General features: G+C 39.1%; 2 protein-coding genes and 1 long non-coding RNA gene across 3 annotated transcripts in view; 1 reads left to right on the top strand and 2 right to left on the bottom strand.

Moving 5' to 3' along the window:
* Nucleotides 1-219: 219 nt before the first annotated feature.
* Nucleotides 220-20,618, top strand: part of LOC117561906 (sodium/calcium exchanger 2-like) — a gene marked incomplete at its 5' end in the record, with an annotated part of 291,101 nt that continues 270,702 nt past the window's right edge. The window contains 1 exon segment of the mRNA XM_034239574.1: nt 220-257.
* LOC117561916 lies at nt 8,002-11,114 on the bottom strand. Its single transcript, XM_034239585.1, has 4 exons — nt 10,957-11,114; nt 10,666-10,821; nt 10,331-10,423; nt 8,002-9,006 (listed from the first exon to the last, which is right to left on the bottom strand). Exons 1-4 carry the CDS (start codon nt 11,056-11,058, stop codon nt 8,698-8,700), a joined length of 660 nt encoding a protein of 219 aa, XP_034095476.1. The 5' UTR covers nt 11,059-11,114; the 3' UTR covers nt 8,002-8,697.
* LOC117561924 lies at nt 11,299-13,867 on the bottom strand. Its single transcript, XR_004571460.1, has 4 exons — nt 13,804-13,867; nt 12,318-12,362; nt 12,171-12,218; nt 11,299-12,030 (listed from the first exon to the last, which is right to left on the bottom strand). It is a non-coding gene; the product is annotated as an uncharacterized LOC117561924 (long non-coding RNA).

The following is a 20,618-nucleotide window of genomic DNA, read 5'->3' as shown; positions in this document are numbered from 1 at the left end:
AAACATTGATGCATGCGTGTTTGTGTGTGTGTGTAGAAACGTGTGTCCATTATACCTATACCTTAAGTGTAAGGAAGTACTTAATTGACAATACATTCTGCTCTCTAAAGTGTTACAGTTTATGACTGTAAAGTGGTTTTGTAACTAAAATCAAATCCTTAACAACAACACGCTAATTCACTGAGTTCAGTCTCCTAATCAAATCCTTCTCTGTTTCAGGGCAGCTCAACCCCCACGACCCCATGACTTTGGTTTGGGTAAGTCTACTATATTTTGTTGGTTAATGGTACAATTTCACACACACACACACACACACACACACACAGAGGAGGGGCTGCTTTGTTCCTGCAGCCAGCTCACTCTCTGCTCTGGTTTCCGTCCGCCTCTCGGAATACTAAACATCTATCTGCTGTTATCCACAGTCAGGGGGATTAAAACACTGCTGTGTGTGTGTGTGTGTGTGTGTGTGTGTGTGTGTGTGTGTGTGTGTGTGTGTGTGTGTGTGTGTGTTTCTCCTATATGACAGCCATTTAATTAAACACATATCAAATACAGTTTGATACAACCAAAAATGTCAAAGATCACATTATTTAACTTTTTTTAAATTACTCAAATGAGAACAGAGCGCCTGCCGTGTCAGCTCAGAGCGCTCAGAGTTGAACATATTCCAACTTTTCAGAGAAACCCTGGTGAAGTCACTAGAAATGCATGATGTCTCGTTTATTTACGGTTTTTACCCGGAAGATTCTTGCGATATGCTCTATGTGGACACTGGCCCTTCGATGTCAGCTGTGCTATATGTAACAAATGAACTTGTCCCCTTTGATTCAGAGGTGCTTTTTTAGTTTATCGTCAGTTTCTTTTGAAGTCTGTATCTGGACCCCAATCAGGGTTAAGTAGAAGACCACTGGGTTATCTTCATGTCACTGTTTTAGATGTGTTGGTGCATTTTGTCAGGGTTGGTGATCAGGTTGGAGATCGCCTGTTTTCTTTATTGATTGCTCAGCTTTTCTTCCTCAGGCATGAGTGAAAACTTTGTGGTATTTTTCTCAAGGTACAAACACAACAAATATTGTAAGCTTACCCTAAACGTGTTAACTCCAGAGACACAACAATATCACTTTTACTGTGCTGCTTCTCACACTGAATGTTTTTATCCAACAATCCGATCCATTACTTTCCCTCAACAACACAGAGCGATGCACACTGCCGGCTTTACGTTACTGGATGGAACATAATCAATATTTCTCCATTAAAAAGATCCAGCATTCCTGTTATGTGTGAAACAGACAGACAATCTATATGTCTTGCACGTTTTTCTGACACTAGATATTGGATTTCTGTCTTGGTAATATTCCACCTTTTGTCCGATACGACAGGACGTGTTACCCTTCAGTCCCATTCACATCGGGCCCCTCCTACAGAACACTGATGTTGAATGTCAGTATTATTTGACATAGTCATTTCTTGTTTATTTATGGAGTAATTGACACCTCAACACAGTCAATACATAACATTATACAGAGTGAGTTAACAATACAAAAAGACTGATGAAGTAGAATAATGTTTCACAACACCTCTCAAATTGTAATATAATAAATGTGTGTATTTATAAAGCTCTAAAGAAATGTCACTGTAGGTTTCAAAGTTTATTTTAAATTTCTAAAAAAAGACCAATTTCCTATCTGGCCAATAGCTGTGTGTGTGTGTGTGTGTGTGTGTGTGTGTGTGTGTGTGTGTGTGTGTGTGTGTGTGTGTGTGTGTGTGTGTGTGTGTGTGTGTGTGTGTGTGTGTGTGTGTGTGTGTGTGTGTGGTGCCACGCTGAGTGCAGCCGCAGTGTGTGTGTGACATGAATCACCTTGCATTTGTAAAAGGTTATTTTAGTGTGTGTGTGTCTTTTAGCTTCTGCCTGGATACAGTGGGAGGTGGAGGGAAGGAGGGGGAAGTCATTGACTGTCTGAGAGGAGAACAAAGGGGAGCTGTGTGTGTGTGTGTGTGTGTGTGTGTGTGTGTGTGTGTGTGTGTGTGTGTGTGTGTGTGTGTGTGTGTGTGTGTGTGTGTGTGTGTGTGTGTGTGTGTGTGTGCGTGTGTGTGTGTGTGAGAGTGAGAGAGAGAGAGAGAGAAAGATAAAACACAGTGATAGGGTTATAATTGATGTGGACGTGTGTGTGTGTGTATGTTTGTTTGAGGACACATTTTCCTCCCACCATTCTTTCCTCTCGCCCACACACACACACACACACACACACACACACACACACACACACACACACACACACACACACACACACACACTGCTGAAATATGTGTGTGTTTGTGGCTTCCCCTCACTTAACACACCCTGATAAGGTCAGGGAGGAGCAGAGATGGAACAATATATTTGTCTTTATCACCACTTACTCCATTAACCTCAAAATGCACACACACACACACACACACACACACACACACACACACACACACACACACACACACACACACACACACACACACACACACACACACACACACACACACACACACACACACACCTCTTTGTATTCCTTTGCTGCTGCGTATTTATTTCCTCTTCAGTCGTTTCACTCACTGCTCTTACACCGTGGTAACTTTTGTTGGGGAACTTTAACAACTTCTTCCAGCGGAGGCTCTGAGTTCCAGTTTGCTTTCTTCGTCACACATCCTTGCCTCCGAAAGCCCCTGAGAGAGAGAATATATTTTGGGATGGGCTGCACACTGCACACAGTTTGCAGTAGCAGGCACTGCTGCCTAAATGATCAAATCTTTACACAATGCCTTTTGCCGTTATTTCAACAAATCCTCCAACTCATACGATTGTTCAGGCCCTTATTACGACCAAATATGTTGTTTGTTCAAGCGCTTAATACGTCCTATAATTACTTTTTAAAGTTTTCGCCCTCTAGTGCTCCCGTTGAATGCAAACGTTACAGATGGTCGTTTATTCACAAATAACCCTCTCTGTAAAATCCTAAATTGTAGGATAGTTTGGCCATTAAAACGCTTTTTGCATAAATAAGACCCAAACTCTTTCTTACCACTACTCACCACAGGGGAACGTACGGGAAATGTACAATTTTAAGTGGAATACCTCCAGTATTAAACACCTCGGTATTACTATAACAAAGAATTTGGCCAATATTTACAATATGAATTACGGGAATATCACAAAGGAACTTCAAAAAGATTTGGATAGATGGAGCCCTCTGACCCTTAACATGCACAATCGGATTAAGATCGTAAAGATGAACATTTGACCACGCCTGCTGTTCCTCTTTCAGTCACTGTCTATAGAGATACCAACAAAACAGTTCAACGATTGGAATCGAATGATATCCAGATTGATATGGAAAGGTCAGAAACCCAGAGTGCGACTAAAAACACTGCAGTTATCGAAAGAAAGGGGAGGCATGTCCCTTCCATGCTTTGAAGACTATAAAGCAGCACAATTAAGGTATTTAGTTTGCTGGTGCAATTGTGACTATGATGCAAAATGGAATGACCTTGAACTGAGCCAACTGAACATACCCCTTCAATGTATATTAGGTGATAAATCCTCAAAGACTGCACACTCTGATCAATTAAGCCGCTGGACATTGGTCTCAATATTTGGTTCAAAATTTGCAAAGAATTAAGACTTGAAAGAAAATCCATGTTATTGAGATGGGTGGCGTTTGATAAAGATTTTAAACCAGCAGAGCTGGATTTTAGATTTAAACAATGGATCCAGAAAGGCATTACATCAGAGTTGCCGGTAACGGAGTAGTGTAACACGTTTTACTTTTATAATTCAGTAATCACACTACAGTTACTAACATTGCCCCGACACGCATTACTTTGTTACTTACTAAAATCAGTCATAATCACACTGACAGACAAGAGGGGTTTCCACCGCAGGTTTATATGTACGTAATCTGCGCGACTTGCGCGTCCACATCTCCACGTGCAGTGCTGCATAAACATGGCTGAGTCAGCGATAACTCTCGAGGGGTGGAGGTATGCTCATTATTTTTGAGTTCGTCCGAAGAATAGACAGGAATGTGACGGTGAGGTGCAAACTGTGTCCAGGCCAGAAGCTGTTATCCACTGCTGTAAACACCACGTGGTCAAACCTCAACAAGCACCTGCAAAGAACACATGCTAAGGTGAAGCTAATAGCTAAGGACCCCCGAACCCAGAGTGAGGATGTTGTGAGTGCGCCGCCGCCGACTCCGAAGCAGCAACAATTAGAATTTGGAGGACCGGTAACCAAAGCAGAGATGGACAGGCTTGTAGCATCCTTCATAGTAGAGGAAATGTTGCCCATGTGCACAGTGGAATCACCATCGTTCAGAGATATACTGCACAAAATACAGATAGCAGGAGACAGAGGACAGCCATGGTCAGACAGGAAAACATTCAGGAGCTATCTGGATCAGTCGTATGCGACAATGAAACTGAACTAAAGAGAACATTTGAAACTTTAGAATTTGTGTCTACCACTGCTGACATCTGGACTAGCCACAATAAAAGCTTTTTGGGAATGGCTGCTCACTGGATTGACCCACGCGATTTCCATCGCATTGCTTGCAAAAGGATTAAAGGACGACACACATATGACGTTATTGCTAGTGAAATTGAACAAATTAATTCAAAGTTTGGACTTTCACACAAAGTCACTGTCACGGACAATGGATCCAATTTTGTCAAGGCTTTCAAGGTGTATGAGCAGCAGCATCCAGCATCAGATTCTGACGAGGGAGATGATGAAGAAGATCAGGGTGTAGCTTTCACAGATGTTGGAGAAAGTGCTGTCTAGCAACCTAGAACAAGGACAGTTTTCTCTACCTCCACACTTGAGGTGTGCGTCGCACACACTCAATTTAATTTCAGGCAATGATGTTGAAAAATGGCTTACATCAAACACCGAGTCCAAATCGGTTTACAGAAGTGCCACTGGAAAGTGTTCTGCCCTTTGGACTAAAGCAAGCCGTTCTACCGTGGCATCTGATCTCGTCGAGGATACGTGCAGAAAACGTATCGTGCAGACATCAACAAGATGGAGTTCATTCCATGATGCCCTATCCCGCATCACTGACATCCCCATCCCAGAGTTAAATACTCTCTGTAGCCGACTGGGTATTAAAGCCCTCACTGAACGGGAGCATCAATTCCTCAAGGAATACTGTACCGCAGGGTTGCCAACTTTGGGTACCTGGCTGGAGTGAGATTTTGATATCATGGGTTTAATTACACATATGCGCACGAAATGACTGCTATCGTGTCAGCAGCGGGACCTTAGCATATATATAGGATATATATACAATATATACAAATATACAATATTGGACACAGACTATAAAGGGCACAACGTTTCATTCACTAATGAAAGTCAAACACATGTTTGTTTCCACTGTTTTGTCGCGATAAGCAATTAATTGACTTATCGTACGATAAATAAAAATGAACTCGATAAATTGCCATTTACATGAGGATGTGACTAGCAGTTTGAAAGGATGTACTTGAATTATTATTATATATTATCATTATGTCAGTGGTCTAAAATAGTCATACAACGGTGCCGACAATATTATCGTTTATCGCAATCATTTCCGGGAAAATGTATCCAACAAAATTCATTATCGTGAGAGGCCTATACATGAAACACACGCACACACAAACAAATCTACAGACTTACTCCAAACTGCCAAATATATTAAGTAACACACTCTCACGCTCATACACTCTTTGACTCTATTTTGGCCTAGTAGAACAATAAGCAGCAGACTTTTACTTTTTTATAATTTCTACTGGTTCTTAGATCTGCGCAGAGAGTTGCGAGAGAGTATTTGTGTTGGGTAATCTATGGTAGGGCTAACCCATACAGTGGTGGGGCTCAAATCAGTATTTGCAATGTAATTACATACACGCTCCCCTTGACAGTGAAACGCCACGCGTGAGGTTTAGATTATTTCCCTGTCTCAATCCAAATTGAACTGTTTGAAATAAAAAGGCACATTTGTCTTGTAGTAAATAAAAAGGGCGACCTGGAGCCAATCCTGCAATTTCCCCACAGGTAAAAGAGTTGACCTGCTGAAAACCCAACCCCTGCAGGGGGGTCTGGGGGGATTCTTCTTTTTTTGAAATACTAACATAAAATACACATTCTGGTTCTCTCTTGAGAAGAAAAATAAATACATCTATTACTACATGACATATTTAAAAAAAATGAATGCCATTTTAGTTTTGTGTTATTTTGTTCTGAAAGCTGAACCTGCTGCTCCTCACAGAGAGAAGAGGGAAGAGGCTGTGAATGACTTTACATTGTGGATAAGGGTAGATAGCAGCGACGTGCAGTCAGGGGAGGCAGGGGAGGCAGAGCCTCACCTGTCATACTCCAATGTAACGGAAAAACAACTAAAGAAAAACGAAATATGTAATAATAATAAAATGTCTCCACTGATCTGTGTTGTAAATGTGATTTCTGTATGATTCCAATCGCTTTTTATAGCCAAAATCAGCAAATTTGCCGAGCTCCGCTACAACTACGGGTAGCGATGAGAAGTGAGGCAGGGACGAGCTCTGCCTCTCGTAAGCCCACAGTTAACTGGCTGGAGCGCGGGCACTAATGTAGCGCGGGCACTTATTTTGTGAGCGCGCTCAAGCCAGTTATTACTGTGTGGTGAGGTGAGGCACAGATGAGCTCTGCCTCACCTCAGAATGCGTCACCCCACAGAAACTGGCTGGAAAGCGGGCCCTAAGCGCATGCCTGTTACCATCTCACTGTATGTCACCAATGTAATGTTTGTAGATCCCTTTATTACATTTATCCTCGCCATCCATAGTCTCTAAATAACTTATTTCACGTATATATGATATTTAGGCTCGCCGTAAAACGGCAATGAAAAAAGCACCAGGGGAGGCAGCCATAACCTCTGCCGCACTGAAGGGGGCGCAAGTGAGGCCACAGGTTCTTGTTGCTACTGTTGTTCTACGCAGGGACGGTTGCGGTAGACGCGAACAACAAACTAGACTTTTGAAACTAGAGGAAGATAAGGAGGACTTTTACAAAAAAGTAATAGAGATTGTTGTCCAGAAGGATAGCATGGACTTCATCTTCAAGTCAAGGTAAGACCACATTTGTAATGCAAATGGAATCTTACTAAGAAAGAACAATCCAATATTTAAATTGTGGGTAGGCTATCCTTTTGTTGAACAGTCTGTTTAAAATGAATTGAAGCATCAGGCTAAAAAAGCTTTTGAAAATAACCGAATATTTCGATTAAGGTCAAAATATAATATTTGTAAATCTGACTCTAAAAGAGTCAGTTTCTCACCAGCCATGAACCTCACCGCACGTCACTGGTGGATAGCCCCCATTGTTCTGTGTGTCAAAATGAAAGACAGCCCACACACCTATCAATCATCAAACCGTGGGGTCTTATTTAATTACGTGTTGATTTCTATCAACACGTAATGTTGTATCGATGTATATAGAGATGTACTACAGCAAAAGTATTCTCCGTCGGGACTTCCTGCAACAACACCACGCCGTTATCTTGATTCTGATTGGCCAGAAGACATTATCAAAGATGTTCTATTAAGAAGACGATCACTTACCTGACAAAAGTTTTCAAAACCGTTTCTAGTCTTCGGTATTCTTGTTTTTGGCGTGAGAATAGTTTGGGCAGCGTGAGAGCGTGAGATTGAGAGTGAAAGCGTGTGTCACACGCCAGATGCGTGAGAGTTGGCAACCCTGCTGTACCGTCCTGAAACCACTCACAGTGGCGTTGGATATTCTGCAAGGGGAAGACAACTGCTACTACGGCTGTCTTCTACCAACGTTGGAAATTCTGATGTCTAGGACATTGGCTCTACAAACTGGGCTTTCCCGGATGACAGCAGGTCTGCCAGATGCCATAAATGTAATCCTAAATTAGGTTTATCATATGGGAATGTGCTGCACACTTTTAAATGTGATGACTTGATGTAGCCTACGCACTCAAAGAAATAACTCATTGGATTAACTCAATTTTATTGTTGGCAGGTTTTCCATCCAATAAATATATGTGGCACAAACTCAAACTAATGGCATCCATGCAGTATAATGTAAATGAGTTAGTCCAACTCAAATTTTTCAAATAGAGTTTAAGTAAAATGATAACATTACCTTTATGAATTTAGATAATGCTAGTCCACCTAAATCCTATTTAATTAATTGAAAATGAAATAATGAGGTTAAATATAATTTAATAAAAATGTGTTACACATGATAGAAAACATGGTTTAGTTTTTTTTATTTTTAAATTCACATTATTCAAAACAATCCTCCATTCCATTCAATACAGTGTTTTAAAAATGAATGAATTCACACTGAAAGATGAAAAACATTTCTGAAAGATAATACCATTTTTAAAATGGCAGAGAAATGGAACTCCTATAATTAACTTACAAATCTCCCTTTGCCAAATACAATGAATACAATATAACAGGGGTATGCACTGCTCTTCTAACAGGACAATAACACATAACATGAAGAGTGCACTGCAAACACCAACATATGGAAATAGTGTTACAGTGTGTTGAAACAAATACAGAAAAGCACAGAACAAATGATTGATATAACGGCTCAATCTGCTCTGATTAGGAAACTCGTGAATAAAATGACAACAATGAACTCATGAGTCACTTCTTTTTCACATTTCAATCGAACAACTTGATCTTCAGACTTTCGATTTTACCATTCAGCTTGTGCCCATCCAGATTCATCACTACCTTCTGCATGAACTCGAAGGTGTGTTTGAGGTTGTCCGGAAAGCTCAAATCCAGGGCATAAATAAGTCCCAATAGCATGACAAACCCCACAATCACGCTGCCCAAGTTGTCCATGACTATATTGCCTTCGATGACAATTCCCACGTCCTCTGGCTGCCCATCCACATCTCTTTGAAGTGTGTATATGCCCATGACTGTGTTTGCCATGTCCCTCTTGGCATCTTCAGAGGCAGTGGCCTGAACAAAGACACAAGCATACAACACATGTGTTAACTAAAACCTGAATTACTACATTTTATAGAAGCACATTTAATTATGTGGCTCTCCTCATTGATCAAAACAGTTTTAGACTAACCCTCTGGTATCACTCAAATGTACTACCCAATCTGGCCACTCAGGATAAAAATGTCCACTTTCAAAAACTTGAATGATAAAATGATATGATAACAATATTATATTTAAATATTTTTCCCCCACACTTTTTGGGAAGTGTGGGGACATTTTTTAAATGGACAATTAGGGTAATTTGTACACAGTGTATTCGAGACCGATTAGAAAAATTGAAATTCCAAAAAGTATCTAGAAAAAACACAAAATCATTATAGCCAAATCTGATGTGAAAAATTACCAATTTGGACAAAAATGTCCTGAGTGATACCAGAGAAGGTTAGGACCTCCAACACAGAACTAAATTAAGCTTGTAAGAAAATGTTTACATAAATAAATTATAAAGATATATTCCTGTATGTTCTGTTTGATTATCAACTTTATCTTATTTATTAATTCAGGTATTAAGTTATTTGTTTACATCCCTACTTAATCATGTAATTTGTTGTTATTCCTGTAGTTAATTATGCATTTACCTACTTATTTTGATATGTATTTGATTATTTATTATTTAATAATTTATTTCCTTGATTTATGTGATTATGTAATTATTCTTTTAACAATTTAGTAATTGCTGCATTCACATACCTTTTTAAACATGAATCTATTGATTAATATATTTCTGTATCTCAGCATTTATTTATTATTTTATTTATGTATTTATTCAATTATTTATAAGTTCTTACATATGTATTCATGTCCATATTTATTTATTCATTTATAGATGTATTTATATATAAATGTAAATATTTATTTCAGCATTCATTTATTATTTGTATTTATTTCCAGATATATTCATGTTTTAATTCACATTTGTATTTATCAATTGTATTCCTATGTTAATTTATAGATGTATTTATATCTGTATAAATGTATTAATTCACTTTTTTCTATATTTATTTTAACACTTGCCCGATGAAATTACTTCTGTATCTATTTATTATTATTTTTTTATTTCTGTATTTATTCATTCTTACATATATTCATTCCTATATTAATGTATACATTTATTTATTTCTGCTTGTATTTATGATATGTGATAAGATATTTAGATGTAAGCAGGGATAGGGTTGTGTGCCATAGAATTTTCTTATTATAAATGTAAGTAATGGTGGTTATAATTGTGGGTAACACTGTTAACCACTACATTGAAAACATATTGTGATAAACATACCTGATACTCCTTAAAAAAAGAGTCTGGATCCTCGTTGAGGTAGATCGCGATGCTTCGCAGGATGCACCCCCTCTTGATGTGGATGTTTTCAAACTAAAGCAGGGGCGATAAATCAAAGACAATTAAGCACAATGCATGTGCAACAGAGCAGGTCTACAAAGTAGAGGGCTGTATCTGTCGTGTGTGTCCCTAAGCAGGACTCCTTACCCCTACATTTCCACAATAAGCTATTGCCTTAAAAACACTATAAAAGCAGACAATTTCTTAAATGTGTTCATATGAGCATGGACAAAAACAATACAGTGAAAAACGAGGTTCTCTGCATTTATACTAACCAAATCTGATATTGCAAGGGCTTCCTTGATTTTGTGCCCCTTCACTCCTCCTTTGATCTTGAAGATCTTCAAGAGCTTGTCTGAGAAGTGGTCCAGCTGCCACATGAACTTTGATTGAAGTGGTGATGTTGTGATCCTCAAAAACTCCGCATTCACCTTAAAAATATTATTAACAAGCACAATACAACCAATTGTTACTTGTTTATTAGAATCACAACCATGCAAGGATGTAGACATGAATCACAAAGGACAATAATAAAAGACTGTCAACAAATACAAATATTTACTTACTTCACTCTGCTGAAACAGAGCAGGCCATCTGCATTTGAAGTCCCCTATCAAAGGCCTTTGCTCCACAATCTCAAGGCGTCTGTGGGAGAAGGTTTTTTCCATTTTTGCTTTTATCACCACTTCATTGTCACGCTTTTTCAGTTCTGACAATAAGGCAATTCTCTTGTTCTCCAAGCTTTCTGTGGTTTCGCCTTTTGGGTGCAGAGGAATGTAGTTTATTTCAGCTTTTCTTGTTTTTTTTATGTTTGCTGCAGCTTTGCCTTGGCCTGTTTTCTTGTGCTTTAAGGAGTTCACAAGGATTTCAGGATGTCCAAGACGGCCAAGCTTTGTACGATAGTTATGCATTTTGTACTTAAGAGACTGTTTCCACCCCCCAAATCCTATCTTGGATCCTAGCTGCCCCAAACAAGGGTGGGCCCTCGTCAACGCTGCAGCTACCTCTTCACACTGATAGTCTTTTGGATATTTTGTGAATTTGATCATTTCTTGGGCTAGGCCATCAAGAATGACTCCTTTCAGCTTTAGGCCAGGCTGGAAGTATGTACCAGTTGTCTCAAACTCTGCATTCTGTAGATGAAGCTCAAATTCAGCCTCGTAGGTGAGCTTAGGAACCACAAAAACTGTGGGCCAGGATAACAATTGTGAGGCCTGAGCTTCAGGGGATGGATGCGGGGTTGACGTATACACCATATCATCACTGCAGCATGAGGCTATTGATGATGCAGGGATTAGAGGCTCTGAGCTTCCAGTAATTGAGGTCTTATCAAATGAGTCAACTGTGTACTAAGTGATGGAGGGCTCAATATTTGACAATATAGGAGAGTAAATTACTTTCAGTGTGCTTTTATCCTGAATTTCAGACACTGATGTAAGATTCATGAACTCGTTAAAGTCAACATCCATGTATTGCAGACGGAAGTCCTCTTTCAATTGAAGAGATGTCTTGACAAATGTGTGCAGTTCTTCAACTGTTGCTGGGATTCCCGAATCCAGGGTCAGTTTTCTAGAGTCAGACTGGTCGGCAAAGATGATGCGCAGAAGCGCCCGACCTGCCATTATGGAACACCTTTTAATCTAGAGCAGAAACAAGGTGAAAGAATAACAAGAAAGAAACACATTAGGATTATATCAAAGATGAACATAAAAATATTTTTACAGTTTAACTGCCCCTTAAATGTGCATGTGTCTGCTGGAAATATTTTAACAACAAATACCTGCTAGCTAGTTCCAAACTGCAGTGTTTGCACTGCCACATGCATAACCTGAAAAAGAGAAAAAATAGAATTAGCAATTGACACTGAACAACTGACAATGTCACAGATCAGCTTGTGCAAGTATTGTGAAAGTAGCCATGTACTTACCATAAATAAGAGGTTTCCCCAAGGTGCTTGTTAATGCTGATCAAACTGCAAAAGACAACAAATATATTTTAGAGGTGTGATTAAAATGCTTATATATTTGAATTTTCACAGAAAACACATAATTGCCTAAGATTGCACAACCCAAAAAACGTTTCTGCACAACTCTGGGTGCCTGCTTGTGAGTGAAGTAACCCATACAAGATTCACATATATATTATCTCATTATTTATATTAAATATTTGGCAGTAAAAAACTAAACTCAACTGAACTCCTACAGAAACGAGTGGTTCCGCCTGTCCTCCTCTGCCTGCCTGCACTAAAGCCAGGAGAGAGATGGACAGACCTGCTGAGCTTTATGATAGAAAATGGCAGCCCTTGCTGGGCTGCATGCAGGCTCTGCCTCCTATACTGTTACCTCATTCACTTGAATTACTCTTTGCAGTTTTTGGTTGAATTTAAACTGAATTTCGGTGTACTGTGTTCAATGACAATAACGTTAAATCGAATGTAATATAATCTAATGATCTCCATTATCCAGTATCCAATGCTAACCGTAACTAGCAAGCTAGCTAACAAACCAGTTATTTGGCTAGCTAGCTTGCCGCTTTACCTCATGCACTTGAATTACTCTTTGCATTTTTTGGTTGAATTTAAACTGAATTTCGGTGTACTGTGTTCAATGACAATAACATTAAATCGAATGTAATATAATCTAATGATCTCCATTATCCAGTATCCAATGCTAACCGTATCTAGCAAGCTAGCTAACAAACCAGTTATCTGGCTAGCTAGCTTGCCGCTTTACCTCATGCACTTTAATTACTCTTTGCATTTTTTGGTTGAACTTAAACTGAATTTCGGTGTACTGTGTTCAATGAAAATAACGTTAAATCGAATGTAATATAATCTAATGATCTCCATTATCCAGTATCCAATGCTAACCGTAACTAGCAAGCTAGCTAACAAACCAGTTATTTGGCTAGCTAGCTTGCCGCTTTACCTCATGCACTTGAATTACTCTTTGCATTTTTTGGTTGAATTTAAACTGAATTTCGGTGTACTGTGTTCAATGACAATAACATTAAATCGAATGTAATATAATCTAATGATCTCCATTATCCAGTATCCAATGCTAACCGTATCTAGCAAGCTAGCTAACAAACCAGTTATCTGGCTAGCTAGCTTGCCGCTTTACCTCATGCACTTTAATTACTCTTTGCATTTTTTGGTTGAACTTAAACTGAATTTCGGTGTACTGTGTTCAATGACAATAACGTTAAATCTAATGTAATATAATCTAATGATCTCTACTATCCAGTATTCAATGCTAACCATATCTAGCAAGCTAGCTAGCTTGCTGTTTAGACCCAACTAAAAACGGAGCAAAATATAACACGGTGGTTTCAAATATTCTTGTCGATATTATGAAAAGGCATTACTTGGAAACAGGGAACATTCTAAACTACTAGAAAAAACAAATACTTACCAAATAATAGACTTTCCACCGTCAGTTTCCCCAGTCAGTTTCCACAGTCAGTGTTAGACAAAAGGCGGCAAATGACAGAACGGATGTTGCGCATACGCAAAGAGGGTGTGCAAAGGGGCGGTCCCCAATGAAAACAATTCATTTTGAGTTGCTCTGTCTTAAATACATTTAATAAGTGAATTGATTAATGTAATTTGTGTTACACTAATGAACTATACTTAGGTTTATTTCTTAAATAAAAATATTTAAGTAAAGTGAAACAATTTGTAATGTGTCAAGTCTAAGAAGGGCTTGAATCATTTTTTTGAGTGCGTGTGATATGAAAATATGTTGCTGCCTGGTGATGATGATGATAAATAGGAGCGTATTCCCTCAAACAGCTGCCTGCATGCAATCTGCGATTTTTTTTTAGCTATAGGCCTCTCAAGTTACAGTGTAGCCTACCTAGCTGACCTATCCATCTTATCCAATATTTCTAGGCCATCAAGAGACAGTTTGCACCCGTGCTTGACAGCAGAGATGCCCTTCTTGCTGCTGTGACGTTGCCAAAGTTTAAAGTGCGATGGTTTATGGAGGAGGGAAGGAGAGAAGCTGCGCGGGCGCTGCTGACTACAGAGTGTCGTTCTGCACCCGGTGGTGTGGAGCCGGGTGCGTCTCATCAGGAATCTGCCGCCTCCTACAGCACGTCCGCTGAGAAGGATTTCTTTGCCTTCGATGAGATGGAGGGAGATACAGCTTCCTTAAACTCTGAGACAGAAGTCATTGACTATTTTAAGTCAGGGTCAGAGCTGGCAGTCTTGAGCCGTTTCCCTAATATAAAGCGCATCTTCCTGAAATACAACACCGCTACCCCATCGAGTGCGCCGAATGAGAGGCTTTTCAGCCTTGGCAGTCTTGTGCTAACACCAAGAAGAAATCGGTTATCCGATAAACTATTTGAGAGACTCCTCCTAATGCGGTATAACCACTGCTTCAGTGACAAACACATCAAATAAGTGTGAAGTGTTCAGTCAGAGATCACGAGAGGGAGTGTGGTAATAGGCCTATGTTCACAGCCAATGCCACTTTGGCCTATTTTCGCTTTTGATTGTTGTTAATGATGTTAAAAGGCCATGTTGACTATATTGTATATTTGTTAGTTTACTGTTCAATTAATGAAGCTCATGCTTTAGGTTGTGTTCTTTTTCATTAGCCTTTAGGCTATTTAATGCTGATAGGCCTTTTTTTTGTTGAGGCAATCAATATTTGTGTATTTAATGTGTTATCAAGGCCAACCTATTATTTTGTTTTACACAGGCACACTTTATTTGTAAAGTATTTGTTTATTTTGCCAGTGTCACATCACATTGATATGGCCCACTTGTTCCGTTATTACAATGTTTCTCTTGAAATGCTCTTTAAGTTTCACAGACTGTTAGCTTGTTGTGGTAGGCTGGTAGCCTATTTTATTAAAGAGCATATAAAAAGAAAGACTTGTGTTATGTCTTCCTTATTGCAATAGTAATTGGGCAAGTGGAGTCTCGCAGAGGCAAAACTGTGGCGCGCTTACACTGTGCGCCGCAGTCTGCGTGATCTGCCTGTAGGGAGGGGCGGGCCGGCCCTGCGAGTAAAGTAACGAGTAAAGTAAAGAGTAAAGTCATGAGTAAAGTAACGAGTTACTTTATGTAGAGAGTTCTTCTAAGAGAGAGCTCTTCTAAGAGTTTTGAATAATCTTCTTTTAACTGCTGATTCTGGGAATTCTGCTGTGCTTGTGCTTTTAGATTTGTCTGCTGCTTTTGACACCATTGACCACCAAATTATTTTATCACGCCTTGAACTGTGTGTTGGTATTAAAGGTAACGTCCTAAAATGGTTTCAATCCTATCTGTCAGAAAGGACCTTTTCTGTGCATCTTGGCCAGTATTCTTCAGCTGCAGCCACACTAGCATATGGGGTCCCACAAGGCTCTATCCTAGGCCCCATTTTGTTCAGTCTGTATTTACTACCTCTGGGGTCAATTTTTAAAAAGCATAACATTTCTTACCATTGCTTTGCAGATGATTTGCAGCTATACCTGCCTATAAAAACAAATAAGGAATCTAGGATTGCCTTGCTTAGCTGTCTGAAAGACATAAAATCATGGATGGAAATCAACTTCTTGACTCTCAACGAAAACAAGACAGAGATTATCATATTTGGACAGTCTGAACTCCTGGATGGCTTTAATAGTGTACTCGGCCCCTTAGCCTCCTACAGCCGTCCCTCTGTCAGAAATCTTGGAGTCATCTTTGACAACTGTTTTAAATTTGATAAACAGATAAGCTCAGTTGTCAAGACAAGCTTCTTCCAGCTGCGGCTTCTGGGGAAGGTAAAAGCCTATCTTCCTAGTAAGGAATTTGAACAGCTAATCCACTTATTTATAACGTCTCGTTTAGACTATTGTAACTCCCTCTATATTGGTGTTGACAAGTGTTTGATCCGTCGCCTGCAGCTGGTCCAAAATGCGACTGCACGCCTTCTTACTGGGAAGAGACGTTATGACCACATCACACCCGTTTTGGCAGACCTTCATTGTCTTCCTGTCAGTTACAGGATCCAGTTCAAGTACTTACTTGTTGTTTTTAAATCATTGCATGCACTGGCACCACATTACCTGTCTGAGTTGTTGCACCGCCATGCTCCAGCTAGAGCATTGCGATCAGCTCAGCAGAATATGTTGGTGGTTCCTCGGAGCAGGAAAAAAAACAGAGGTGACAGGGCCTTCAGTGTTGCAGCTCCCAGACTGTGGAACAGCCTCCCAGCACATATCCAGACTGCTGAGTCTATTGAACTTTTTAAATCTCAGCTAAAAACTCACCTCTTTGCACTGGCTTTTAATACTAGTTGAACATTACATTTTTACATTTGTTTGTGTTTTTTATTTATTTATTTTTTATATGTTTCTAGTTATTGTGCTTGTTATTATGTTTTTAATTCTCCCATTGTGTTATTTAATATTGTAGTTACTGCCTGTAGCTACAGCACTTTGGTCAACTGAAGGTTGTTTTAAATGTGCTATATAAATAAATAAAGATTGAGATTGAGATTGAGAGAGTAACGAAGTAGTGTAATATATTACTTTTTTTTAAAGTAATATGTAATATGTAATAGGGGCCGATATTCCGCATTTGACCGATTATCGGTATCGGCCTTTTTTTAAATCAAATTGCCGATAAAACTTTGTTTCTGATGCGGCCGTTTCTCTGGCTGCAGTCACCACTCTGTGTACACGAGCAATGTCCCGCCCACAGCGCTATCTGATAGGCTATTACTGAAGATTTCCGGGCGGGAGCCAGCCAGAGAGGCGGGACCTTCTCAGATTACAGGCAGGTGCGAAAAAACGCAGACACAGACTGAAGCAAGCAGCAGCGCTGAGCGGCAGAGCCATCCATGTGTTAAACCGAAGTTCAATAAACATCCCTATCCCCTCAGCTGAAGTTGCAAAAACACCACGATCTTATGATCCAATTCTATCAGTTTCCCAGTTACACAGGGACGCGGGAAGTCAGTCAGAGTTGGGGGTGCGTGCAGCGTCTCGCAGCGGAGTAACTGTGATGGGGGGGGGGGGGGGGGCTGCGAGTGGAGTGGAGCCTCGCAGTTTTTCAGGTTGATATGTGAAGCTCATTAGCTAGCCAACATGTATCTAGCAAATGTTTAGCAACATATTAGAAGTGAGGCTAATAGACTAACGTTAGGTCTACTGTAATAGCCTCACTTTTAATAGTTTGCAAAACATTAGCTAGCACTAGTGTTTTACAGTTGCTAGCAGCTTATTGGGATGTTATGCTAGATAGACAGATATAATAAATTAAGCATTATTGTTAGTTAAGCATGTCAGCCTGCAGCCCCACTTCTTGTCTCTCTAACTCATTGCAGATGGCTGCATTAAAGAAAAGGGCACAGAGAGGAAACCAGTTGTAAGATGTTTAAAAGTTAATTAAACATAATATAGGCTATGTTTAAATGCATTTCAAAGAATTTGTGTTGAGTTGTGTTGGAGTTTGTGTTATTCTACATTTTGACACCAAGATTTTTTTTTTTACTGCAAATGTATATTTTTTTTACTGCAAATGTATATATATATGTAGTTCCAAATATCGGTTATCGGTCTCTTTGATTACTAATAATCGGTATCGGTATCGGCCTTGAAAAAGCCATATCGGTCGATCCCTAATATGTAATATATTACTTTTTTTTTTAGTAACGACCCCATCTCTGATCATATTCCTTAATAGCTACCAGTACTGGCATGAAAAGTTTCCAACAGCTTACAGAAACCTGCAATTTGGAGCCCCAGGATTTCTACAGGTACTTACAGCTCAGGCATACAAGGGCAACACCCAAAAGAACACCCAAAAGAAACTGGTTTCAAGAATATACTCCTGTCTACAATCTGCCAAGAACCACTCAACCCTATATGTGAAAGCCAAATGGGAAGTAGAAGCTAATATTACTATTACAGAAGAGGATTGGTCTAACATATGTAAAATACAATCCACCACCTCCAGCTCTGGCCTTTGGAGAGAAGTCTCATGGAAGAATATTATTCAATTTTTTCTAACTCCAAGAATAAAATACCATCAGAATGGCAGACCAGAATCTGGACACTGCTGGAGGCAGTGTAGTAATATTATGGCTGATCATTTCCACATATTCTGGAACTGTCCAGTGATCAAACCCTATTGGCTATCTATAATAATGGAAATAAATTCAATTCTTGGCTTTGAGATTCCAAACAGTTTTGATGGGATTTATTTAGCTAATATACCAGTGGAATTTAATGTTCGGGACAAGTATCTTCTTAAAATATTACTGACAGCCAGCAAAAAGGCAATTACCAAAAAATGGCTTGTGAAATTCCACCAACAAAGGGAGAATGGATAAACATTGTAAATGACTTGTTTCGTATGGAGAGGCTGACTTTTTCTCAAGACTCTGTAGTGAAAAATGTGACAATTACTGGTCCAAATGGGTTTTGCACATGAAGAGGGGGGTCACATAACCCTGAAATATTTCTTTTATTTTGCTTTACTCCTTTTGGTACAATAGTCTATAATTCTTGCATAACTTTGCTACTACTGTATGTTTCACACAGATTGGTTGTGAACCCGTTGTGAGGGAGATCTTCCCATATCACAAGAATAATTGCTGAGAACATATTGATGATGTATTACCCCAGTGACCTGTATGTTGTATGTTACTTGTTTTTTCCTTTGTAATGTCTTAAATTAAAAATAAAGTATTAAAAAAAAACGTTTTTTGATTAGATTTCTAGCGAGAAGTGTATATTGTACTTTTAGAATCCACGTCCAGTCGATATGTAGGATCTATAGTTTGATAGATATTACGAAGATGATTTGAGGTATGCGGCAGCCTCCATGTAAAGTTACGGGTTGAAAACAGTATTTCCGGTCTCTACGTTTTCACAATAAAACCAATGATCAAATGATTTAACAGTGATATCTGCAGTACTCATCAACTAAAAAACATCAGTTTATCCTAGTTAATTATACGACATTTATGGTTTAAATTGTGTACAATGCTTTTGTGTTTTTCCCATTGAGTGGCGAAGTCCCTCTCCTTCTGGGGGAGCTCCATGGGACCTTATTTTGGAAAAATTATGTATTGAAGTCAATGGAGAGAGAAAGATTATCTTTTGATCCCGTTTGAATTGTGCCACGAATTACACATATGATGTTTGTCAATTGAAAAGATAATTTTGCCAGAAAAAAAAAAAAAAGTGTCATAAAACTGTGAAGTAACACATTTTTTAGTGTGAAACACTCAATGAACTACATCTCTAGTCTCGCAGACTCTCACAACAACACACGTCACCAAGATGGCCGTCACTACTGTCTTGACAACAAAACGATTGTCTACCCTCACTATCACCACAATGAAACACGTCCAGAAGAATGTCATGCAAAGCTGCCTGCCTGGCTTCCTTTTATTCTCTCTGAACTGCCTGGTCTTTTTCATGTTTAATGTCAACCATTTGTGCAGATAGCATGAAGCAGAAAAAGATTGCCGGTGCTAATGTAGCGTTAGCATTTATCCCCCGGTCTTAAATGATGTATTATAGAATGATCACACCGGTGTGACAGTACTCTTCAAAGGGTTCACGAAATATGACTACTACTCCTACTGTTTAACATGTTGGGTTACTTAATGTTACTTCATGTTAAGGCTAATAAAAATGACAAGGCTGTAATGCTATCTAACGTGCTTGCTACTAGCTAGGTAGCTAACTTGATCCAGCCACTCCTGGTCCTTTCATCAGACGGGAAGCGAAAGAACGAGCAAGACCCATTGCTGGTATGATAACAACCTGGTAATAAGCACACAGGCATCTTGTTAAAGTTATCTTATCTTAGCTATCGCTTATATTTAGTGGAGGAAAACAATTGTGACATCAGTTATGACATCACTTACTCTGGGATTTGTAGTCTTTCTAGTTGCGTATTTTTCATAGTCTTATGTTATATGACAAACTGTGACTTTTTTTACATGGAAATGATTTTTTAAGATTGACAAACATCATATGTGTAATTCATGGCACAATTCAAACGGGATCGAAAGATACGTTTTCTCTCTCCATTGACTTCAATACATTATTTTTCCGAAATAAGGTCCCATGGACCGGAAGTAGATGGGCGTGACTTCACCACTCTATAATAATAATAATAATAGATTTAATTTGTTAGCGCTTTTACAGGTGCTCAAAGACGCTTTACAGATATAGTGAAGGGAAAAGAAAAGGAAGGAACAACAAATAAATATATAGTTAAAGTTAAAGT

Source organism: Gymnodraco acuticeps, unplaced genomic scaffold, assembly GCF_902827175.1.
Source record: "Gymnodraco acuticeps unplaced genomic scaffold, fGymAcu1.1, whole genome shotgun sequence".
In the NCBI taxonomy this organism is placed as follows: domain Eukaryota; kingdom Metazoa; phylum Chordata; class Actinopteri; order Perciformes; family Bathydraconidae; genus Gymnodraco; species Gymnodraco acuticeps.
This window is presented reverse-complemented; position numbering and strand designations above follow the sequence as displayed.

Excerpts from the sequence above, each read along its gene's own strand:
- LOC117561916 (XM_034239585.1), bottom strand. The coding sequence starts at position 11,058 with ATGGAAAAAACCTTCTCCCACAGACGCCTTGAGATTGTGGAGCAAAGG. Across the intron at positions 10,424-10,665 it reads CCCTTGCAATATCAGATTTG|TTTGAAAACATCCACATCAA; the intron begins GTTAGTATAAAT and ends CCCCTGCTTTAG. Across the intron at positions 9,007-10,330 it reads CTTTTTTTAAGGAGTATCAG|GCCACTGCCTCTGAAGATGC; the intron begins GTATGTTTATCA and ends GTCTTTGTTCAG.